This window comes from Tinamus guttatus, unplaced genomic scaffold, assembly GCF_059628265.1.
Source record: "Tinamus guttatus ecotype Peru unplaced genomic scaffold, ASM5962826v1 Tinamus_guttatus_pri_ptg000023l, whole genome shotgun sequence".
NCBI lineage: Eukaryota > Metazoa > Chordata > Aves > Tinamiformes > Tinamidae > Tinamus > Tinamus guttatus.
Genome location: NW_028288557.1, coordinates 2734817 through 2759852, shown reverse-complemented (window position 1 = coordinate 2759852; position 25036 = coordinate 2734817). Strand labels below are relative to the sequence as shown.

Genomic DNA, 25036 nt, shown 5'->3' with positions numbered 1-25036 from the left:
TGCGTATAAAAGTGGGAAAAAGCCTTGGCGCTTCCCATGTTGGTGCCTCTGACAGGGCTCTCCTTTGCACTAGGGCAGGACGGGCGAACCCGGGAAGCCTGGCAGAGACGGAGAGGTAGGTACCGGGCATGGATAGCACCCGCCGGCGTGTGGGCAGCGGCGCGCGCTCGAGCTCGTCGTGGCGCCCATCCTCGTGGCGTTCACGGGCGCTCTGCATGTCTGCCGACCACTGTGTCTGTTCCACCCGCAGGGCTTGCCTGGGCCTCCCGGAGCGAAGGTGAGACGGCGGAGGGGCCTTGCGGCGCAGGGTGAAAGCCAGGGGAGCGGGAGGCTCCATCGGGCCAAGCGGGTCTCCCATGGGCTGGTTGCTCTGAGGAGAAGGTTTCTATCGCCCGTGGCATTGCTCTGGGGCAGAGCACGGGTATTTGTGCATCTTGGGCCACGGCTCCTTCTCATTTCCCTCTTTCCCTTTGCAGGGAGACCCCGGGGCGCAGGGCTACCCTGGCAGGAAGGTAAGGGAGCCGGGTGAGCACGCACCGGGCTCCGCGTGCGCTCGGAGGGAGGCTGCGGATGTTCTGGGCCATAACATGGCTGGGTGCTCCCCAAAACACGTGGGAAACCTGCGGCATCCTCTGCGTGCAGCCAGGAAGGGGCAGGATACGGTCTGCACGCGGGATCTTCCCGTGTGTTCTCCCGTTGCCTTGCACGCTCCCCGCTGCCGTTGCTCGCCCTGCCCTTGCTCTTAGGGCTGCTCTGCTCGTCTGGATTTCTCCTTATGCTCACTGTGCCTCTCTGTTTCCTCTCTCTTCCTCCCGGGGCAGGGTGAAAAAGGGGAGCCAGGCATAAAGGTAGGCGTGATAAATACGGCTTTCTGCCGCGCCGGCTCGTCTGGCGGAGAGCGCTCTTCAGGCCGACGGGTCACGCGGGGAAGCGGGGTCCGAGCCATGCCTCGGGGCATTCAATGGAGTTCACATCTGTGCTCTTGATTAACCGCGAGCAGACACGCCAAACCGGGGCAATAAAAGCGGCCTTCATCCGTCCGGGGGAATTTGTTTCTTACCAAAGGCATTTCTCCGGCTCTGAAGCTTGCTAATGATTTGTTGCCTCCCTCCATTTGCTGGGATGGGCTGGGGTTTCCTCATAAAATCTGGCGGGCTGACGCATCAAATCCCCTCCAACTCTGCAGTTCAGGCTGAGGTTTGGCCCCGGCCTTTTCTGTCTCCCTTTCTGCATCCTTTTTACAGGCTCATATGGTCTCTGCCCAGATGTTGTCTATTTGGTTGAAATTTACTGTACCCATACACTTAAAACATATTACTCAATGCAGACTGTGCTTAAAACATTACAACATTGGCAAGCGTTCCCGATAGAGCACATTGAGTCACGCTGTACATTCCCAACTTCAGGGGAAAAGGCTGGCTCTGTAATATGTTGAGAGGCATTAACAGTGACATATGTATTTCAAGCATTTAGTATGTGGCATGCAACTTATTCGCTGTGCAGCATATTCGGGCTGTGTTTTTCCCATCTGGGTGGATTGCTAGTTGAAAAGGCTCCTTGAGAGATTAACTGGGATGCGTTAGAGCGAGTTTCAAGAGCTGTTCGTGGGGGATGTAGGCTTGGGGTTAATAGCTGACTGTCATGCAGTTGAGTTCCCTCAAGAAAACGGTATTCCCTTAGAAGTAGTGGGGGGCATGCGAAGTTCAAGGATTCCCAACTTGACGTGGGGGTAATTCCATCAAGCTCAAAGGAATCGCTTCTGGTTCATGCCGGTCTCAATAAAAGCAGAATTGCACCCAGAACCGATGTATTTGGGGAGCTACGAATTTCTTGTAGCTGTCTCGAGAGCTAGGCGTTAAGCTGATCTGGAAAAATGAAGTTGAGATATGGATCTCGGTGAGCGAAAAGGCTGGAGGAAGCCTACGTCCCACCCCTGCTCGCGTTCCCATGCTCCGTGGCAGCAGACATCTGCTCCGGCTGCGCCCACGTATGAGGACTAATCAGGCCTTGATTCACCCTCTGGAATTAGAACCAAAATTCCCTCTTTGCAGTCAAGATGAAAACAAACACTCCGGTTATCTGAGTTAGATTCTACCTCTCTTTATTCTGAGAAACCCAGGCCAGATGCTGCAGCCGCATTGGAGCTTGGCGCTTGGTAGAGCCCCTCTTGGCCCTTGTGGCCACCATGTATTGGTCTCCACCCGCCCTCCATCAGGGCCATTAGACAGCTTGCATTTGCCATTTAGATTATAAAGCTGGTCAGTATTTTACGAAATACAGTCAACAATCCAAATTATAGAGTGCTTTTTATCTGAAGCGCGTGTATTCTTGCTCTGTGTGCCTTCCAAGGAAAGTCTAAGCCCACAGCTCGGAGCAATGGTGCTGAGTAGACTGCCCAAAGAGAGCCTGGATTTTTGTTTTTGTTATTGTAAATGAAAAATATGGTAGCAATTCTGCACAAACCTGGCCTTGGGTTTTGCATTTCTTTTCCAGAGATGTTTGCTCCTCTCACAGTCCCTGGAGGGGACCCCGTTATCTTTGGGAATGTTGTGGCACAGGATGCGGTGGTGGGGAATAAGGACTGTTGTTCTGTTCCAACTCTATTGCTTGTCCATTTTGTGACACTTTTTCTTTGCCAGCCTTGTCCCTGATGGACCCTTGTCATCTCTGTTAGATTTGTTGAGCGCACTGCATAGTTGCTATGTCTTGTTATGGCAGTGAACTTGCCAGAAAAGAGGCCTTTTAAACTCTTATCTTCTACCTGGGAGGACTCATGTCATATCTGTTGCTTTCTTTTTTTTTTTTCCTGTGCTTCTCGCTGCACTTCCAGGGGGAGAGAGGCATGCCGGGGCTGCCGGGAAGACACGGCGCTAAGGTACCGTGCAAGCAACGGGGTGACGTTTTTCTGCCTGCTCCCTCCTCTCGGCTGCCCCGATGCTCGAGCATCGCCTGGGTTTATGTGCGTGCGTGTTGGCCGATGACTCTCCGTGGCTGGATATTCTTTCCGCTTCCAAAATGCAAAACACAGGGGGGAAAAATATATTTTCTTGCAAAATGCAGAATATATTTATCACGGGATGGTGGGGGGAGAGCTGTTTGTTCACAAGTGGCATGCTTCATCCGAGGCTGCCCTGTGGCCTCGGGCTCTAACGCTTTATGCTGGCGAGAGCAGCCGATCGCCGACGTTTCCAGGGGATCGGCATTCACGGCGTTTTGTGGATTTTGTGGCAAACTCCAGTGCGGTGTGTGCATTAGTGTAGAATACCAGAAAATAACATCGTCTGTGTTCGCTGCCACTGTAAAGCCAAAGAGCAAGGAGCAGGGACCCCAGATGTACCGTGACAGCCTAACCCAAGCCACCTTCTGCACATAATCCCTCCTGTGACTCTGGCCCGCGCACACTAAAACCTACTGATCTCTGCCATGTTCTGGAATGCGTTTTTCCCCCCTTTTATTGCATAGAATCCCTGATGTCCATCTTCTGTCCTTGTGTTTTTTAGCTTTGTCCCCGATTTCTGTCTCAGAAAGCTGAGAGGTATGATCCTGCTGCTCTCTAGCTCCCCACTCCTCCCGGTTTGAACCCCTCCAAGCTCTTCTCACTCTGAACTTGGCTCCTGCCCCTCTCCCCTACACCCCAACCCACCTTCTAACACCACTTCACCTCTCCCCCATCCCTTTCCCTAGACTCCCGTTGTCTCTCACACGCGCTTTGGTACCTGGACCCCTTCCCAGGACGTAACCAGTACTAACTCCAGGCGCTCAGAGAGATCTCAGAGCAAAGGGTCGATGCCCAAGCGCTGCGTTTTGTCCCCGCGGGAGCACCTGTCTCCGGGGGGCTCGGATAGCAGGAGCAGGCTGGATTCCTGGGTCTCGTGATGGCAGCTTGCTCTGCCCTGCGGAACTGGCTGCACGCGAATTGCATCGCTTGGATGTTGTTGTGTTGTTCTGCGTGTTTTGCTTTAGTTATTTAGCTTTCCCCCTCTATCCCAGTTGCCTTCCGAGCTCTTCGGCAGCCGCTTGCCTGTGAGATTTATCTTCTGTGATGAGCACAGAAGGAGAGGAGTAGAGAGACCAAGACCCCAGCGCTCCTCGGGACACTTAGCTCCATGTGTCCGGGATGCAGAGCCCTCCTGGGTGGCTGGTCCTCGGTCCGTGTCCTTGCATTCCCCCATTTTTCGGTGCTCTTGTGCTTGTCCGTCTTGGCTTGGCTCTCAGACTAAATCATTGGGGTGGGCTGGGGAGATCTGCTCTTCCTGCCTGGGTTGAGCTTTCCGGGAAGCAGAGCCGCTGCCGTAGGTGGAGCGGCTGCCTGGGAAAGGAGGATGTGTGCCGTGTGGTCTTGCAAGACTTCTCCCGGGCTTCCTAAGGGGGAGAAGATGTAGATTTTTGCTTTTGTAGCTCCACCTGGCTGATAGTGCCTTGTAAATCATGTGCTTGTGTCCGCTGCGTTTCCAACGAGGTCTTCCCGTCTCTCTCTCTCTGCTAGGGCGCTGCCGGCGTGGCTGCTGCAGGTGTGAAGGTCAGTCTTGCCCCTCCGCTGTGCGTTTGGGGCCAGGGGAGCAGGGCCGTGGGGAGCCCCATGGCTACTGAGGGGGTCAGAAGCTGCTGGAGAGGCTGGAGATACCAATAAGATGGGCAGGGAGAGCACAACCTGCGCTGATCCATCCCCTCTGGTTGATCCATCCCCTCTTTTCCTCACCAGGGCGAGCCGGGGACTCCAGGAGAAAAGGTACTCTTGGAAAGCGCCGGCGCTCTGCGCGCGCGCTTGTGCTGCCCTTGTGCTCCTTGCTTCCCTAGCAAGCCCTGCAAGCGCCACTTCAATGCTTTATGGCGTTTAGGGATGTCCCCTCTCGCCCCACATTGACCCTCTCTGCCTCCGAGTACTTCCATGCCCACCACAGCCCCATGGGACAGGGTGACGGCTGTCCTTCCGTGAGACGCCGCGCGAGCTGTCCCGTGGTGCCTCTCTGGTCACCAGCTGTCCCCCCATCCCAGCGCAGAGCTCCTGCGGCAGGCAGAGTGCAAAAATACCCCTTCGCACGCAGCTGGCTCGCTCGCAGGACAGCTGGCTCCTCTTGCTCGAGCCGGTCGGGGTTATGTTACTGCTGTGTAACAGGCGTCTTCTCTGTCTCTCTTCTTCCCAACCAAGGGAGAGCCTGGAGTCCCCGGGAGGATGGGCCCCCCAGGTTTGCCGGGGAAGAGGGGGCAGCGGGTAGGACTCTGCGTGTTTGGGCTCGGTGTCCTGGTGCCCCCTGAGCGGGCACCATGTTGCGTTGGGTTGCGTTGGGTTGCGTTGGGTTGTGTTGCATTGGGTTGCGTTGCGTTGCATTCCTTCAGCAATCTGCTCCTTTCAGGCAGCATGGGCTGTTTTCCCCAATTTCCACTGTTCTCGCAGAGCCCCGATGGGCGCCTGCACTAAGCTGCTCCTTGGGCGAGCATGCCTGGGGTTTGGAGCGGGAAGCACACTTGGGTAGGCGAGGGAAAGGAGACCTGTGCCAGGACCATTCCAGTGGGCAGCTGTGGCTTGAGCGAGGGCTCTGGATCCCTTTCCCACTTGCCCATTTTGAGGGGGCATCTCCTGAGGCGACACCTGGTGAAGGACCAGGCATGGCTAACAGAGCGTTCTTCCCATTGCAGGGGGAACCGGGAGCACCTGGAGAGCGGGGACCCGCAGGTCCACGGGTAGGTGGCCCTTTGCAAATGCTGGGAGAGCTTTGAGTCCTTCAAGGGTGGGTCTAAGGATGGTGGGAGGATGCAGATGGTCAAGGAGATGGGGCCAACCCAAGCCCTCACTGGGGGTTTGATCTTTTGCAGGGCCCCAAAGGAGAGCCTGGGAAGGATGAAATGATGGACTATGATGGCAACATCAGCGAAGCTCTGCAGGTGAGGAGCTGCCCCCCTGCCCTGCGCCGTGGGGCTTTTCCGTGCCCCAGGGGGTGCTGGAAACCAGGAGTGATGGAAAGTGCTCGACTGCTCTACAGCGATTTGTTTTGTAGCCTCCTTGCTTGTCTGAATGTGTTTATTAATGGAAAACCAACCAATTACCAGGACTGGGGAAAAGCTAAGTTTTCAAAAGGCTGTCTCACTCTCTCTCTCCTTTTTTTTCCCCTACTGATATTTATTTATTTATTTATTTTCATTCTTTTTTAGGAAATACGAACTTTGGCCCTGATGGTAAGTGCTTAGTTGAGGGCTTTGTATTTTAAGCAAGAAACTGGGTGCTCATCCTAGGCAAACGGCCTGGCGGTTTTGCTGCTACAAAAACATTTGCCTTTTACTGCTGAGAGCTAAAGCAAGAGGGCATGATCGAAGTGAGGAAAGAGGGTGCTTTGCAAAAAAGCTCATATCAGTGACTTATGGTGGACAATTGCTGTGGAGGGAGGTGAGGGCACCGCAATGTGTTGCAGTTCCCTTTAAACTCAGAGGAGCTGTTTGATTCCAAACATGAAAAAATAGATGCTGTGGCCACCGTGAAAATGATTCCTTTTACATTTTATTTATTTTTAGGGACCCCCAGGACTCCCAGGTGTGGCTGGGCCTCCAGGGCCACCAGGACAGAAGGTATTTGCTTGAATACCCAAGGGAAGGAAGAGTTGTTGCTGTGTATTTCGGCAATGCCTCTCTGTCGTCCCATGGCCAAGCAAAAGCAGCCAGAATTTCAAAGTGTCAAAATATGATTTTGTGCTTCAGGGTGAAATTGGTTTGCCGGGTCTTCCAGGCCACGATGGAGAGAAGGTAAGACGAGGTGTCTCTGTGGATTATCCTTCCCTCTGTGGTGTTGTTCGCAGTAAGAGTGTCCATCTCTGCTTTTACAAGACGTTCCCCAGTTGCTCTTCTCTTTCGCTCTGCAAAAACGAGCATTCAAGGTTTAGCCAAGTCCTAGCCCGTGAGGAGAAGCTGAGATGGCAGGATAAATCCCTCAGATGGGCAGCGAGAGGGCTCTGGGGATAGGGAGGAACTCTGCAGGCCTAGTCCTCTTCTCACCCACAAAATCCTCACTCCGTCCCGTGGATATCTCCTAGGGACCACGAGGCAAGCCAGGAGAAACGGGCCCCCCTGGCCCCCATGGGCTGCCAGGACGGGATGGACCACCCGGAATGAAGGGAGAACCAGGACATGTTGGAGAAAAGGGGGAGAGAGGAGAGCCGGGACAAACCGGCTTACCGGTGAGTACGTCTGGCTAGCGATGCCTCTTGCGTTTGCCTGGTGCAGTCCTGCAAGAAGCACCAATCTCTCTTGGTCCATAGGGTCTCGATGGCCCAGCTGGAGAGAAGGGAGAACGAGGTGACCAAGGGATGCCAGGACCATCAGGATTGCCAGGTCCCACTGGACTTCCAGGACTGACAGTAAGAGTGAAAAAGGCTGAACTTCCACACCGAGCAAACAAAAAACAGTGCAGGGCAAAACACAAGCAGATGTTTCTCCAAGTGCCGAGTGCCTCGGCAGGCTCGGACTGCTATCCAGGAGTGCCTTACTGTCAGGATACCCCTGACTGCATGACTGACCCGTGAGCTCAGGTCTCCTGCAGCAGGCAAGGAGCACACAAGCTGGGCTCCTGCTCCCAGTGCTCTCCGGGGCACCCGCATGGCTAAATCAGCGGGAATGCTACTTGTTTCCCACCCCTCCTGTTGGGAATTGCTGCTCCATGGTGTACGGGTGGCTCACGGTGGGGTCCTGATGGGAAGGCTCTGCAGTGTGGCTGGTGCTGACATGGTCTGTTGTGTGCAGGGAGAAAAGGGAGAAGCCGGGCAGCGTGGCGAGAAAGGATATCCTGGAGAATCGGTAGGTCACCTTTTGTGTTTTCTTTCTGCAATCTTGGTGGCTACAGAGGGATGGTTTGGCAGCAGGGCCACATCTCAGCCTCTTATGATGCATAACCTGCATTGAGCACGGGAAACTTCATCGCGTGCAACAGAGTTGCCAGCCATCCTTAGCTCCCGATGCCCTCATTTTTCCATTATACAAGGGCAATCTAGATCAGTGACTTTTATCAGACAAGGACTTCTCTTCCATTGCTTTTCAGATACCAGGCCCCCCTGGACCTCAAGGCCCACCAGGACCTCCAGTAAGTTTTGAGCAACTCATCTGAGGAGCAAGGCACTGGGATGCAGGGGGAAGTGTTTGGGGAGGATGTTGGCTGGAGGTGACCACTGGAGGCACTGCGGGGTTCGAGTAGGAATAGGCTTGGTACCAAATTTCCAAACTGCACCGCGGGGTAGGTCAGAGCTATGATGGTCTGTGGGGGTAAAGAGAGAAGGTTGCGTTAGAGCCTGAGATGAAAGGGAAGGCTGTAGAGAGACGGGATGGATGGGATTAACAGGATCAACTGCAAAAATGGTCGTAATAGCAAGCCTGGCATGTCTCCAGGTTGTTCTTGGCAAGAGCTTCCTTGCTACCAGAGCAGGACAGTACGTGAAGTGCCCTTACGCAAAGCAAAAGGCCTTTGGGCTGAGTGATTGCATTGCTTGGTGACAGGGATACCTGGCGTTCAAACCATGCCCTAAAACGTTACTCAGTATCTTATTTCTCATCCCAAACGCAGGGTCTCCAGGGCTTTCCAGGACCGAAGGTAAGGCTGTAGGACCTTGTGTAGTGATACTTTATTAGATATCCAAAGTGCTATCATGTCTTTCAGCAACAATTTTCTAGGCCTCAAATCTGATTTTTCTTTCCATGTTGGTAAGACAAAAAAAAAAAACAACAAAAAAAAACAACTTCTGAATATCTTCTAGAGAAAGAAATGGATTGGCCGCACTCATTTTAGGATCAAGGAAAACGGTCATTCTCTCCTGTTTTGACCCAGAGCACTGGGAAATGACTGCCCCTTGGACAGGCTGTGTGCAATGGGAAGGAAAAGCCTGTCATCCAGCCCCCCAAAACCCTGAGCTCTGTCTTAAAACTGGTCAAGTCTTAAATGCTGTAAATTCTACTGGAAAACCATTCAAGGACTTCACTGTTGTTGGTGATCAGAAACTTTCTAATCTCTATCCACGTGCATTGCTCTGCCTGCACCAACGGTTGGTCTGCACAGAGATGAAAGCAAAACTGGGTGGAAATTTTCAGGAAGTTCTGCATTTTCCCTCCTCCATTCTTAGTAAAGCTAGGAAGAAATTTGTGCAACGAGCAACACGGTAGCTCTTCTGGCCAGGTTTGGCACATGGGTGACAGCCCTACCTAGGTATTAATGAGCATGAGATACATATCTTAATGGCTCTTTTCTCAAGATGCTGATTACAGATGCAGTTACAGGCCTTGCTTGTCTGTTACTCACTAGCCCCTGGTGTCTGGGGAACTCGTGCAAGACACACACTTCTTCAGGGCATGCGCCAAGGAAGCAGGTGCAAGTTTTCTGCAGCGTAGATGAGATTAGGGATGGAAAAGTCCTGCGTCGGTTCCTTCAGAAAGAACTTTGTGCTGATTGAAACTTTTTGGGTTTATCAAAATGTAACATTTTGTTTCTATTGCCCTACAGTTTATAGTCTAGAATTTAAATATATGACACTTGTCATTCATTTCCAAGGGATCCCAGTTGCAAAGCCACTCCAGGGTATAATTTCCCCTGATTTTAGCACGCGTGTTGCCACGTTCTCTGCGCCACGGCGGCGCGCTCGGGACGGAGGAAGGTTTGTTATATAAGCGGTGAGTTTATCTTCTCCTCCCTCCTTCCTTTAGGGGGAAGTGGGGATCGACGGAGCGAAAGGCGAGAAGGGTGCTCAGGGTGAAAAAGGAGACAGAGGGCCACTGGGATTACCCGTAAGTACCCAGGAAGCGAGCGGCGCTTTGCGAGCCGAGCCCGCAGCCGTTGTAAAAGGATCCCTCGACACGAGGCACGCACGGGGATTTGATAGGCAAAGGCAAGAGAAAGAGATGCCCTATAAATAACTGCGCAGGCATGTTCAGTAACGTGGGCCCAGGGCTGCTGCAGCACCCGGCTCGGCAACGAGGGGTTTCGGCAGAGCGATAGTGAGTGATGGGGACCCTGGTGCCACCCAGTTGCTCTGCCAGCCCCCAGGTTTTCTCTCTCCATTGGAAGCACAGCTGGCAAAGCCCCTGGTCTGTGCACCGTGTGGCTTTGTCCTTGCTGTTGGCCTTCGTTTGATGGGCCCGGTCCTGTGCCCCTGGTTTTGGCTCAAATGTGCATGTCTTTGTTTATACCAGTGTTTTGTTTCTTCGGTTGTGTTTATTATAGCAGCTATACATGAGGGCCTGGGCGTGTTTCAGCCGGCCCTAGTCGCTGCGCTGAGCTGCTTCTCTCTGGCAGAAGCTGCAAATTAAAAGCTTTCCATGTAAACAGCTCTTCCCTGCAGCCTCTGTGCTACGGGGATGGCTTACGTGGGTCCTCGGGACCATCTGAGCAAAAGATGCCCGGGGTTGTGCGTTCCCATCCTGCCTACGCTCCCTCTGCCGGCAGCTGCCGGAGAGGAGGCGCTGGAAGGCTGGACCTGCTCCCATGCATCCCTAAGGTCTGTGGATGCGGAAGCTTGGACCGCCTGTCCCACATGGAGGTCTTGGTGGTTGCTTATTGCAAGTGTGTGTTTGTCTCGAGCCACTGCTTCCCTCATGTCTCCTCCCTTTTCTGTTTGTTGTTAACCTCCCGTGTCTGTCCAGGGTGCCTCGGGTTTGGACGGCAGGCCCGGACCGCCGGTGAGTCCCGTTTCTCCCCTTCCCCATGGTCTCCTCCCCAGCGCTGTGCTTTGTCCCGTCTCTCCCGCCGCAGCCTCGTCTACGCCAGGAACAACCCTCTTGTGCTTAGCGACATCCATGTGTTTTGTCCTGTGAGCTGCGTCCCATAAGGACCAGGAGGCAGCACTCGATTGCAGCATGTGGACAGGGAGGCAATGGGAGACACTAACGCAGAACACAGATGTCTCTACGGGGTTGGACGTGCCTGAATCTGCCCTTGAGCTGCCCTTGAGGCCCTTGAGCTGCTTTTGTCCTCTGCTTTGAAGATGAGCTTTGTCTGCCTTCACTTCTCAAAGCCCAAGCAAGCCATGGCACTGCTAGCATATTTACCATGCTAGAAGATGGCCCTTGTATCAAAGAGTGAGCTGAAGGTCTGATTTTTCATGTTAGCGTAGCCGAGAGTCAGGTGGAATGGCAAAAATGGCAGAAAGGGAACAGGACTCGGGCGGGAATGATGCCCATCTTGGTTTGCTTCTGTGTACGTACGCACCCGCACTCACCTTGGCAGCACGGGCTCTGTCAACCCGCATGACTGGCTGCCTGCCACCCAATAATGCCAATTCTTTCATTTTTGCCTCAACTTATCTTTTCCTAAGGGAGCTGCTCTGTCTCATGCCTATAAGGAGGACCTAGAATAAATAAATAATAAAAAAATGGGCTGATATTGTTTTTTTTCATATTATTTCAGGGTACTCCGGGACCAATTGGGGTTTCGGGGCCAGCAGGACCAAAAGGGGAAAGGGTGAGTTAGCTTAAAAACTCCCTGTATCACTCTGAAACTTCTCTGAAGGCAACACAATCCCTAGGTCATTCCAGGAGCTGGAATTTCTCCCTCCTGCATGTAAAAAAAAAAAGTGGAGGCCCAGCTGAGGGTACTAAGTATCTTGTCCCTGGGCTTTGAAATGGATGTCTTTACCTTCCTTCTGTAATACTGCAGAAGTCCTTGCTGTGCTGTCTGTCTGTACAGCGTGGGATTTTAATGATTTCTACTCTTTTGTCTCCATTTCAGGGCAGTAAAGGAGACCCTGGAGTTGTAGGACCAATGGGACCAGCGGGGCTTCCTGTAAGTACCGGGTGCACTCGGGATTTCTGTCACTTCCAACAGCTTCCTCCTTCCATGTCTGACATCCAGAGAAATCTGGCTGAAATCTGGCACTCGTGGCTTGGTTGGGTAGTTCTTACAACTGAAACCAGGAGCTTTGCTTCCCTAGAGGAGCATCAGGAAGGCCTGAGTAGCTCCAGACTAGTGGTTCAGAATGAGATGGATGCAGCTGGCATAGTGAAACTTGATTCATCTCAGTCCTCATGCCATCAAAAGAAGCTGTGGGAGGCTCACAGGATACATATTTTAATCAAAATTGCAGGAAAGGGTTTTTTGTTGTTTGTTTTTTAACCTAAAGCAATTAATACTGAAGGAAACAGCAGGCAAACTCTTCAGCAAATTCTTCTTCCTGACTGGGCACACAAGGAGACCTGTGTGTTTAAAAAACGACTCTTCTCTTGCTGATGTGTTTCAGGGTTTACAAGGTCTACCTGGTGACAAAGGAACCCGGGTAAGCGACCAGGCAAACTCTCTCTTTTTGGTTACTAATGTCTCTACGCAGTGGTAAAGGGGTTGATATCTGAGCAACCTGATGATAGCCAGCATGTAGTTGGGTCTGCCAAACCTTCATGTAAGGAACTTTACAAACTTGTAATGCATAAGGTGATACCTGCAGTTCATATCATCAATGAGGACATCCTGGTCTGTCTGTCCAAAAGATTCAGAGGGATTTGCTAGAGTGTTTGCTATTGCTGCAGCTCCGTTCTCACTGACATGTGGGACTTCACGGGCAGTAGAGTTAGGCCAACACGGTGTGTTCTAGGAAATACTTCTTATCTGTGCAAGGATTCCCCTGAGAATCAATCGAGGTGGAAGCAGCAAATCCTGTCACCTTGCTCGTAAATTCCCCCTAGAGCTTGGCCTCTAGCAAATGATCTTCCAGAGAATTTGGATAAGACAAATTGATTTGATATATCTTAAAGAATCGCATGTGAAGTCTCCTCAGGCTTTGCCCTGGATGGATGTGACCGATGAAGAGCTGGGTTCCCCTGGGGCAACCAGTAATGCGAACGGCTGCATTTGCATCCCCTGCGTTATAAAAACATAAATACGACCCAAGCGCGTATTTAAGCACCTCGCTTTCCCAACAAGCTTTCAACAACTGCAAGGAATTTCTTGTTTGTTAAAGCTCTGAATCGTTTTGATAACAGCAGTTGAGACATATCGTTGAATCTAATTTATATTTGCAAATATAAATGGTTTCTTCAGATTATAGTTACTAAGGCTATAACTGTACAAATATGTCAAGTGGTTCAATACAATACACATATGTGCATGTACTGATATGCACATATGCATGTATACTTTCTCTTCAAAAGACTCTGGTATCACCTAAATTTATCTGAAAAGTTTTATGGTGCATGTGCACATGCAGTGACTTCATGATGTGAATTTATGTGATTTTTTTATACATATATATAATATATATATATATACATATACATGTAATGAATAGCTTTCTGTCCTTACCACCTGCAATGTATTTCTGATCTTACTCTGCACAGATGGGCAGTTTGGAAAAGCAGTAGCCAATGGGCATCTTAAACTAGGGGAGAAAGGTCCAAATGCCATGGTAGTTGCAAAGTTCTCCCCTTTTTTAATCATTCCATTTCTGGCTTTGCTTCTTAACTTCCTCTTAACTTCACTTTGGTGTATTTCACGGTGTGTTGCTTTGCTTTTCCTTGTGTGCCTTCCAAGTAGAAAATAACCTTAACTGAGTTTCTTGACTTTTTCAGTCAGTCTTTCAGCTGGGTACTTGGATTGGGAGAAGGGTCTCTGGCTGGCTGCAGGCGGGCAAGGGGGATTGCCCTGGGCTCTCCCACAAAAGCCAATGGAAAGCAGGCTGTGTGGCCCTTGGGAATCCCGGTTATCCTGCTGGAAACGAGGAGCCGCTCCACGGCGTGACCGTGGGAGCAGCCAGCCTTCGGGCAACCCAGCTGAAAAAGCGTGGTCTCAAGCCAATGTCTTTGCTGTCGTTTGAATTCCTGCATTTTTCTCTTGTGTGTGTTTGTGTGTGTCTTCCTTGCTCCCACAGGTCCACCTTTGTCCTCCTTATCCCCTGCTCCTCTTCCACCTTTCTTCCCGGTTCCTTCCTCCCCCCTGCAGAGCAACCCACGCCGCCTTTTCCTGGATTATCCTTTGTGCTCCAGTGCTTGGCTCTGGGTGATTTCTCCTCATTTCCTCTCCCATCCATTTCTCTTGCCAGCTTTGAGTTTAACATATTTTTTTAAAAAAGAGAAGAAACAGCAACCTATGCTGCCTGAATCCTTAATTCCTTTAACCTGCCTCACCAGCACCCTAAATTCAGCTCCTTGCCCAGCTGCCCCTTTCCCTGTTTTATGCTCAGCATCTTCAAGCTCCTCTATGTCATGTAGTGAGCTTGGGTATAGATATAGGGTAAATACCCAACCGTAGCCTGCCCGGGCCCTATGCTGGGCATTAATTAAGCCAAGAGCCCATGACCCCAAGAGCCCATAGGCTTTAGCAATGACTAGTGTTTCTATGGCCAGTAGCTCCATGAGGGCTTTTTCTTAAGAGCATCTTGAATGAACATAGGTTTCTCTCTTTTTGAGATGTTTCCTAAATGTTTACCATATATTTTTTTCTTAAACTATCGCTGACACGTGTTTGAAATGGATGATCCTAAAGCTTTTGTATGTTCTCTTTTTTTGGACTGAACTATTATTTACAGGGGGAGAGGGGCAAGAAAGGCTCTAGAGGGTCTAAAGGGGATAAGGGAGACCAAGGAGCGCCTGGATTAGATGCACCCTGCCCATTGGTATGTTCTGTTTTATCTAATGTATTGCTGTGAGTCGCGGCTCTTCTCCAGAAGCATTTGGTCTACGAAACGCGGCGAAACCCGAGTGCTCTGAGTGACACCGGGCACTGGAGCCACGGTACCCAGAAGGGAAACAAGTCTCTGGTATTTGAATGGGGCATATTTCTGTCCGGATTTGTCTATAAATCTAGATGAATGAGATTTTTGTCTCAACTCCTAAGCGGCAGCGAGCGTGCTGCAAAGATGTCTGCAGCGTGGCCACAAATCCCAGGTGGATTTGTGCACCATGCATCCAGGAATGCAGCGTCCAGCCTTCCCTGCAAAGGCTGGGAATGCCTAGGAAAAATGGGAAGGAACCTGCTGCTTCTGCAGAGGAACCCAAAGCAGCCTGTACCCTGGGTCCGTGGCCGGGGTGCCCTGTGCCAGTCCTGGGAGGCAACGGCGCCTCTCCCGCCGCGGCTGGCGTTGACCCGAGTAACGACAGTGGTTGATTTCACGAACAGGGCCTCCGAGGCTTTAAAGGCGAGAAGGGGGAGCCGGGGTTGCCCGGGCTTGACGGGCTGGATGCCCCGTGCCCGTTGGTATGGCGCACCTTCCCTTTCCTGCATGCTTCGCTCGCCTTGGCTCCCGGCACCTCCCCGCAACCGCGAGCGCCTGGCGCTCCCTTCCCTGCTTGTCCCCATGCCGCTTTCCCGGCGCTGCCGTGCTCCGGGCCGGTCCCCACCTGCATGTGTGAAGCTCAGCGTCGCTTTGGGTGTGCGGGAAGATGGGGTGGGAGGGAATCGTTACTGACAGCCGCTTCGCTTCTTCCGTTGCCCTCACTGCCACAGCTTCTGTTAGAACAGTGCATGACCTCTGCCGTGGGCTAAAATCCCTATGGGTTCGCTCTATCCTTGCTTGTGTGCAGCTAAGAATAGCCTGGCACCTCCGTGGTACCTCGGGCACCCCGTACCTTCTAAAGGGACCCAGCACAAGAATGGTTATATGGCCGGTGAACTCATGAGGAACACTTCTTTGGATGCTTCCGTCCCTCCGTTCCCACTAGATAACTCCTATTTGTGGCCTTCTCCTGGAAGCAAAACAGTATCCAAAAACCTTGAATCTGGGATTGACTGTTTCCCCATATCCATCTTAACTGGGTATTGGAAGGAGGTTATCATGCTAGCGTCTCATCTAGCTAGACCATCGCTGTCCTGCCCTTCAAAGCCCCACGGAAATGGGGCTGCAAAAATGTCCCAAGGAAAGGAAAAGCAATATTTCATCTCAAAGGGCTTTTCTGGTTTACTACCCCAGGAAATCAGCAGCACTGAGACATGTGCTTCGCCTCCCATGAAGAACACTTGTTTACGGAGCAGGTTTTACCTATACAAAACACCTAATTTTGGAGGAGCACGAACTCTACTAGGGCCCCAACCAAGCTGTCTATCTCTTTTTTAGTCCCCACTTTCTGTTAGGATAGCTGGAGACCTATTTTTGTTGAGGGAAACTTGCCAGAAAATGTGCTGAAATAGAGATGCCGTTTTATGTGTGTGTGTATATATATCTATATACATATATATAGTGTCCTGGCATGCAAGCTATAACTCCATTGAGCACGGATTTGGCTCCAGCTACACTCAAAGCTTAGCATCCCGCTGCCGCATCCGTGTTCCCGTGAACTAACGCCTGGCACCTCTGAGAAGCGCGGGGTGAGGCGCGGGCTGCTCATCAGCACGGCGCGCTGCCCTCCTCGGCCACGGGCCCGACAGGTGCTTCCTCGGGAGGACGTTGCTCTGCGCTTGCCCCTCCGCTTGCCCTTTCCCTTCCCCTTCTCGCGGCTTTCGGTGCTGGGGAGGTTTTGGCTTTGGTCGCCCAAGGGAGCAGCGGCCGAAGGTCTCCGTCCCCCGCGGGTGCAGCCGGACCGCTTTGCTCCACTCGGTGACGGCGTTTGCAGCCGAATGTCACTCCGGCTGCCACCCTTTTCAGCCTGGGATTTGGGCTGCGCTGGTTTCCACAGCCAGAGGTTTGGGTCACTCCCAAGAGGGCAGGAATATATGGAATATATTGCGCCCTGTCCCTCCTGGCGCGGCTCGGGGGGTTTGCTGCAGCTCTAAGAGCAAACCCATCCCTTCCATCCCCGTTCCCCGCATCACTTCCCGCATCCTAAAGCACTGTTTCACCCGCCTCTTTTGCAGGGAGAAGACGGCCTGCCCGTTCAAGGCTGCTGGAATAAGGTAAAATAACCCCGGAGATGATGTGGCGGTGCTGCAGCTCCCGCCGAGCTGCTGTCACCCCTGCCCCGTGCCGAGTTGTCACTAACGACTTGTTGGGAATTGCCACTAACGCCCCTTTATGGTTTCTTGTTTTTCTTTTTGCAGTGATGGTTCTAACCCTGGACTGGCCTGTGTGTGTTACTGTACATAGAATATTTATTTTTATACGGTGTTCTTCTCCAAAGTGCCATAAGTTACGTATTTTTACAAATTATCGAAAGGCTGCATATTTTTTTTTTGTACAGAAAATGCTAAGCCCCCCCTCATTTGTCATTGCTCTGCCTACGTTATGCTTGTCCTGCCATGGAGTACAGCTGTAATATTTACATGGTATTTGTGCGCACATGATGAATATTGGACCTTAATAAATTATTGCATTGCAAAGGGCCTGGAGGAGCTGTCCTGCATACATTAAAGGTCATTTTGTTTGCTTTTCAAGCTGGAATCAGGCAAGAATATTTCACACTAGCATGCATTTTTATTAAACTGGACCATTAGCAATTTTTGAGGACTAAAAGGTATTGCTGGGGCAACTCGGAGCAGGCAAATGCTATCCATACGGATGCTTGTGAGCACCCCCCTTCCAGGGGCTGCTCCTGGGCCGGATCGCTTCCAATTAGGAAACTGGGTCAACTCAAATTCCAGTCCGAATGGGTCCCCTGAGCACTTTCCAATCATCTCTTCTTCTGCCAGCATTGTCCCTCGGATGACACTTTTCCATTCGTGATGTTCCGCATGCGGCGCCGGCGGTGCTGGCGCTCGAATGGTACAGCAAGGACATTAATGCCAGGGCACTAAGGAGGTCCTGCTTGCTTTTTATTCAATATTATCTCTCATGGATATGACCTCCAGCTCTGTGTGTGTGTGAAGCTTTGCAACTGTGAAGACTGGCCAATAGGAACAGCACACTGGTTTAAGCATGAATATCGCAGTTCTTGTGTTTTGGCCTGTGAAACACAAAACAGTCATTAAAAAACAACAAAAAACCCCAAAACAGAAGTAGACATATTGATGACAGAATTGGTTATGGAGGGTTGTAGTAAGGGCAGGGAATTTCTGCTCTGACTCGGTGGCACGTTGCATGCAAGACAGGTTGGTTGGATGCTCTACTCCCATCTAAAAATTCTGGCTGTTTTTCATCCTCAAACCCGGGTGGATCTATAGAAGAAAACTGCAATGTCTCTGGTTGCTTTGGTTTTGTTTTGTATGCTATTTGTGACTACACTTGGAACTGCATGGAATTGCCTTTGCTTGGACTTGCCTTCACCCGAATGCAACCAAAATGGTTCTGGATCTGTTTGTTATTTGGGGGGCTGTTTTTCAGCTGATGAGCTTGCGCGAGAGCAGGGTTTTGGCTGAGGCATAGGAGACGTTGAAATGCAATTGCCAGCATGCAGCTCTTAGACCAGGTGCTCTAGGGCACCATGGTAGACGATTTATCCTGATTTCTCCTGGAATCAGGTGCTTAATTTGCAGTGGTCACACCTAAACGCCGTTGTGAGCCCAGCCTCGGGCCTTAAGTGCTGCTGGAGGGTGCTCAGCGCCTGTAGGCATTTGGATGACACCACGATGCCTCTCTGGAGGCTTTGGGTTGGGTGCGTGTTGGCTTGTGAGCATCTTGGGTGGGATACGCCTTGAGGGAGGGAAAGAACCCAAGGCTGCTTGTGGCAAAAAATCATGGAAGATGAAAGAATGTGGATTCAATGGCCCAAAGAAGAGGCCTTGTGCTTCAAAGAGAGGCCCCGTTACCAAGTCTGCGCTCGAGCAGCTTGGCTTGGTGCTTCGCCCCCTCACCCTGCAGCAGGCGCGTTGCCCTCGCGGATGCCCCTCGCCTCGGCCGGGCCGCCTTGACGGCGTGTCGTTTCTCTGCCCCCTCAAGGGTCAAACTCCTTGGCTCATAGCCAAGAAGTGAGGTAAGCGCGAGGGCGCCGAGCTTGGCACGCGAGAGCCCGCTCTGAGGAGGAGGAGGACCTCGCCCGAGAGCCGCCGGAGACGCCTCGCCAGCTCCCTCGTGGAGCCTGGGATGAGCTTGTGGCCCACGCGCCCCGGCGGGCGATGCCGGTGGGGCCGCAGGTGTCTGCTTTGCTCCCTGCCTTCTCCACGAGGCAGAGCTTGGAAAGGGCCCCACTTAATGCCCGTGTTTCTTTTCTTTGGTCGTGTTTGCTTCGTTCTGTTGCTGTGGTGGGACTCTTGAGGTGAAGGACAAGGCCCGTTTTCCAGCAGCCGCTGCACGAGCGAGTGCAGGGCATAGACAGTGTTTCTTGTGGGATCCCAGGAAGAAATTCTTGGATCCAAGGAAGAACTTCTTCCTGAGCAATTACCTGTGGAAAAGCAGTGCAGTCCTGTGTGCTGCTCCGCGAGGACATGACAAGATCTTCTATCTTCTACTACCGTTTCTGGTTGCCAGATGACAAACTTCCACCTATACCTTCGATGATTCCATCTTTAACCCTTTCATCACTAACTTTTTCTTCTCCTGGGAAGTTGGAACGGACTGATTTTTTTTTTCCCCGGAAAGGGAAACGTATACTGAATTTTCAAGTTATGATTTCTCTCTCTTGAGAGCAAATGAGGAGTTTGGAAGAAAAGTGGTTTTACTGAACAATTCTTTTTAGCTTCCCGTACTCTGTTTGGGGCTCCATCACTCAAACTGTATATATCTTGTCTGGAGTCCTCTAGGACTACTTTGTTGACTCTTTAAGGACCTTTATTTTTGTGGGCACCTTTTAAGAGACATACCTCCATGTGGAAAATAAGGATCACAACGATGTATTTAACCTTGAGTATTTGATTCCCATTTGATCCCCACCTGCCTTAATGCCGCTAGCTACGGGTTAAAGCACTTTGATGAGGCAGGGCCCTTGTTATTGCAGTTAATGAGTGGTGTTATCTAAATCATTAGGCAGGACTAAGTGAGAAGGGGCTCATGTTATGGCTCAGAGAGGAAGAACTGACTTGAAGCTCAAAGCGATGCCTCCTAAATCTGAACAAGTCCCAGAAATGCAACAGTCTTCATTCAAATACTCTTTTTTTTTTTTTTTTTTTTCAATTTAGCGGGAGTGATCCTGGCTTTTTGACAAGGAGCCCTAGATCCAGCACCCATCTCTTTTCACCACTGCCCTCCACCGCTTCAAAAAAAGCCCCATTCAAGGAGTAAAAAGAGCAGGGGAAAAGTTAAGCAGTACAAATCCAAGGGCTTTATTGAATAAATACAGGAGCAGGGGAAGAAATTGTTTCAGCTAAGAACAGGGCTGATGAAAAGGTTAACTCGTTTTACTTGTAATTTTTATGTTTATTTTTACTCTGTTTTGTGGGGGGATGAGGGGAGAACCTGACCAGAACTGCAGGCGGTAGGCATGCTATTTTTTCTTCCTTTTTTTTCTTTTTTTTTAACAAATTATATATATAGTTTGATAATGTTACTTACACTTTTCTTTATATTGATAATATTTTGGGGGCAATTTATTTGCCCTTTTTTGTTTTCTTGTGTTTTCTTTTAGGAAAAAATATATATTTTTTTTGCGGGGGGGGCGCTTTTGGAATAAGTTTTAAAAAAAGCCCCTCACCCATAATGTCCTCAGGACATTCCTCTTGTCTTTTTCTCTCTCTTTCAATATTAAGCTGGTGCTTTCCATGGACAAACCTTTTTTTTTTTTTTTAATATTTATAAATATACCCACCCGGGCCACCCTTGGGGACCAGGTACCAGTGACCTCTCCCAGACAAGATGGTCTCGCCAAAACTCCGTACGTTCATTTACAGAACTCAAAAGGGCTATTCTGGGGACCAGAGGACTGCAAACGGTCTCTTCCAAAACCAGGTGGTGGGTCAAAAAGCCACGAGTCTGGCAAGAGTCACTGCGTTCGCTTCTGCAGCACGCTACGTTTTTGTCTCAGCCAAAACGGCTTTCTTTTGCCTATTTTCAGAAAATATTATTATTTTTTGTTCTCACGCTTTTATTTCTCTGTGTTTCCTGCTGCACTCTCCCTGCTTCTTGTGTCGCTTTGCGATCAAACACCCTGATCTGCTGAAAGCATCAAGGCAAAATGTTGAGTTAGGATTGCAGGGGTTTGCTAATAACTTTTGGGGTTGATTGTAAAGCTTCCAGTTAGCTCTATAGCTTGGTGATCATTTTGTTTGCTTTTTACATAAAGACATTTCTTTGCTAAACCGACTTGGAATAGGTTAAAATAGGGTTTTTTTAAAGAGAAAAGATTTTTTTGCTGCAAAATATTAGTTTTTTTTTTTTTTAACTGTTAACGCAAAGATTTTAGAAGGGGAGACCTATTGGTGGTAGGTAGGAGAGGGTGCATTGCGGATCCGCCAGCGTTCGCGGGGTGGATCTTGGCTTCCCGCTTGTGGTTGCACAGTTTGTCCCCAGTGTTCCCGGCTGGGGATGCGGGATTCCATGCCGTGATAATTCCATAGTTTTCTCACAGCAGCGTTTCAAGATGTTCCTCTCCTGCAAAGATTTGCTCTTCCCTTGATGTTTTACCTCAGTCTTTCCACCAAACGCCGCCTCTGCCTTCTTATCCCTCTTTGGATTTAAAGATGGGGTAGATTAATGCAGGAGGTTGTGTCTCCTCCAACCTCTTCCCAAAAAAAGGGGTATTGAGCATCCCTGTGATGGAGTTACAGCTATATCCGCACCAGCAAACAACACAGTGCAAGGGGAGGAGGTGTGAAGAGGAAAACAGGTCCTTGCCAAGGAACTATATCCCTGCAGGAAGTTTTATTTTGGACGGCTCTGGCTTGGCTGAGTGGATAGACTATCAGCAGGAAACAACCTCCCCAGTGCCCTTTTCCCATACGTGAAATGTTTGGGCACTGCCCGGCTCTCGCGTTGGTGCAACTCGGACACCAAAACCTCTGTCATTGCAACGTGCTCTGCCCAAGATCTGCCCGTCGGCCAACACCCGTCCAACACTAATGAGCTAATCGCTGCTGGAGAGGGATTTCTGAAGCCATTTGTTGCTACATATCTGTTTTTGTGAACCTTGCAAGAGAGATTTTACTGTTTTCTTCTTCTTTGGTGGCCTAGAATGTACAATATTTAATATTCCTGTGCTTGAGAGTTGAGTTGTGGGTAGCTGTTGATGGGGCATTGTTTCTGCATATATAAATATTGATTGATGCGTTCAAATCCGTATACAAATCTGCATACGAGTTTTACATTTGTTATATTGAGCTTTGCAGGCTGTTTGTTAAATATTTTGATGCTATCTGGCCTTTGCTAATGTAAATGCTCTAATATACTCTTTTTTGGCAGTAAATATTATTATAATTGTGCTGATTCTTGGACATTATTTTGGCTTCTTTTGACTTAGTTCAACTACTTGGAATTTTTTGGCCTCCGAGAAAATTCAGCGGGAAAAAAAAATGCTGGCACAGAGAGAACAAAAGATCATTCTTCTCCATAATCTTTTCCATCTCACAAACAGCTTTTTTTTTCCTGCCAAAATGAGCATTTTCTTGTTTTTCTGGATTGATAATAGGAGAACACTGAACTGCATTTTAATCTGGAACTTCTGAATTCCAGGCAAAGCATTTTTTCATGATAAAAGCAGAGATCCTGTTGGATTAGGGGACTGAACAACGCCATAAGGAGTTACTGATCTTACCAGGATTTGATTTTGATGCTGCTGTTGTTTTTCTTAAGAAATATGTTTCTCTGCTATTAAGTTTTTGAAGCAAATTGTTTCTCGGTGTGTTTAAAATGCGGAAGACATTAAAGGATTAAACGTTTAACATGTGTGAGCAAAGGGATTCCAGTAAATGACTCTTCCCATCCTCCCATATGAACGAAAATTACCCTGTGAATCTTGAGTGTCAGGAGAACTAAAAAACTGAGTTCCTTATTCCGTGTGTCCATGGGCTAATTCATTAACTCCAGGGAAGCCCTTCCCAAGTTTGCAACCAGGTTCCCAGCTGAACTTGCTCAGTAGGAAGCAAAGCTCAGTCTTGGAGAAGTCTGTTACTATTCTATTGTAGTGCCTTTCAATCTCGTCTAATATTTTTAAAAAATAAACTAGAAATTGCATATATTTAATCACCAAGTATCCCTGAGTCGGGTCATAGAGAAAATAGCACTTTTTCTCCTTCTGAGCTGCTGATTTTGGGAGCAGCTTTTTGGAAAAGCAAGCGAGGGCTGACAGAGCCTGGCAGGAAGATGTGGAAGATGTCCTGGGGCCGATGGTTGTCACAAGTGCACAGATGGCACCATCTTTAAGGTTATTTATACCTTATTTAAGGTGCCATCGCACCTGAGAGGAGTCTGCAGAATTCCCTGCGCCTTGTGTTGAAGCTTTACTCCTTTGTGTCAACACCTTGGTGGGATTTCTGTTTTATTTTGCGTGCTCTACGTATTCCTGCACCATCTGCGTTTCTTATGGATGATGTACATACTTTCTTTCCCCTTATTTTATATAAATACCTGTTTACTTAAACATAACTTCTGCCTTTTTGTAAATGACAGCCGACGCGAGCAATAAACCATGCACCCCCTTGCCCATCTTCTTGCTTTTTAGATGATTTTTAGATGAACATGCCAAGGAACTCGCTCCATCTGCTGCCTGCCAGTTGTCCCTAATAACTGTGTGACTCCTTTGGCAAACTCCAGCTCCTTTGGCAGCAGGACAGGAGGCTCCCAAATGCTGTTATCGCAACCTCTAGGAAAACAGGCAGGTGCCTAGAGGACATGGTCCTGCTTGGTGCCTCTCCTAAGGCTAAGGAAGCAACGCGAGCTCAAACATGTAACTGGATATCAGGAAATTGGTCATCTCCACCCGAGCGTCCTTGGCAGCCAAGGGCAGCTCCATGAACTTGAAGGATCCTTTCTAGGATTCCTTAAGGCTCCAGGGTTAGTTTTGTTTTTACTAATATTATTTTTTTAATTATTAAAGGATGGCACTTGGATGCATAGTATGGTACCTTGTGAGTGTAGTAAAATTCTGCATATATTCTTCTGAGGGAGGAAAAATATATATATACACATATATATATATAGCTCTGAGCTTATTGGTGCCATTCAGCATGACAATGTTTGTGAATGTCATCAGAGGAAAAAGGGAAAACAGATAATGCAGGGACAAAGTGCTACTTCTCTGCTCCTGCTAGGATAAGATGAAGTCCTGCAAGTGCCCAAATCAAAATACAGGTACCCCAGAAACCGCCAGACACAAAATGAATGTGTTATTTTCTACTTTGCTCCCTGTTCCTTTTTCCCCTAATGATGATGATCTGATTTTTAAAAAACACTGCTGTAACAGAGTTCACCAAAGAGTTAGGATTCAACTTAAATGAAAAACAAGCACTCGTTTTACACAAGCTGCCAGCATAGTAAGCACTGGCTTAGTGGTGCGGAATGGAAGGAGGGGTTAAAAATGGCTCAAGGAGAAGAAAAAAACCCTCAAAACTCTGTTACCTCTACTGTTACCCTCACTGTTATGACAACATTTGGGCTGATTTGACAAAATTCCTGGATCATAGACTTCCTAAGATAAAGCTCCGGGAGTATTTGACAGAGACAAGCCTGGATGCCTGCCAGCCCAGGCAATAGTAAAGCTGGAGTTATGAAATATTCATTGCCGCGTCTGAAATTGTAACAGCTTCTGTCCAAAAGTGAGAGTGCCATCCACAGGCTGCCTTCCTCCCCGGCTTCGGCACTCCGTGGATCCCCCATCAATAGATATGCTGTTTATTTTGACTTAGTAGCAGATTGTATTTGCACGGGGAAGTCAAGCGGCAGATGGTCCCTGCGCAACCTCGGCAGGGCAGGCTCTGCTCCTGCCAGCGGGGGAATTCGCGCTTTTAACCCAGCCCTGTAAATCTTCCTCGTGGAAGAATGCGGCTTAGGATACGATCCCCCCCACAAACAGCTAGATTTAAATGACAATAAAAAACTCCGACGGGGGCAAGACCTTGGCCTTCCTCCTGTCCTGTGGCTATCATTGCCCCAAAACTTGGACTTTTTGTCACGTTTTGCATTACAGAGTGGCGGAGAAAGCCGCCGCTCTCAGTTCCCCAACAAGCAACTTAGGGCGGCCCGTCTGCCTTAACGTTTCACGTTGTTTAACGGCATGAAACCATTCGGCACTCACACACGGAGCCGGAGAGAAAAACGCCGGCGTCTTGGCCGCCGAACGGCGCGGCATCTATTTCATGGATGTGAAAAAGATACAAAGCTGAAAATACGTCTGAATGAAAGCAGAGTGTTGTTCT

The 25036-nt window shown here is 49.7% G+C and overlaps 1 protein-coding gene across 1 annotated transcript in view; it reads left to right on the top strand.

The window, feature by feature from the left end:
- Window positions 1–18728, top strand: part of COL13A1 (collagen type XIII alpha 1 chain) — a 30423-nt gene extending 11695 nt beyond the window's left edge. The window contains 25 exon segments of the mRNA XM_088524701.1: window positions 56–115; window positions 251–277; window positions 477–512; window positions 2831–2875; window positions 4487–4519; window positions 4703–4729; window positions 5150–5212; window positions 5638–5682; window positions 5815–5883; window positions 6151–6174; window positions 6508–6561; window positions 6691–6735; window positions 7023–7166; window positions 7248–7346; window positions 7729–7782; window positions 8024–8065; window positions 8543–8569; window positions 9673–9753; window positions 10609–10644; window positions 11372–11425; window positions 11693–11746; window positions 12201–12236; window positions 14478–14564; window positions 16739–16777; window positions 18696–18728. Of these exon segments, the coding sequence (XP_088380827.1) occupies window positions 56–115; window positions 251–277; window positions 477–512; window positions 2831–2875; window positions 4487–4519; window positions 4703–4729; window positions 5150–5212; window positions 5638–5682; window positions 5815–5883; window positions 6151–6174; window positions 6508–6561; window positions 6691–6735; window positions 7023–7166; window positions 7248–7346; window positions 7729–7782; window positions 8024–8065; window positions 8543–8569; window positions 9673–9753; window positions 10609–10644; window positions 11372–11425; window positions 11693–11746; window positions 12201–12236; window positions 14478–14564; window positions 16739–16777; window positions 18696–18728 (1314 nt within the window).
- The last annotated feature ends 6308 nt before the right edge of the window (window positions 18729–25036 follow it).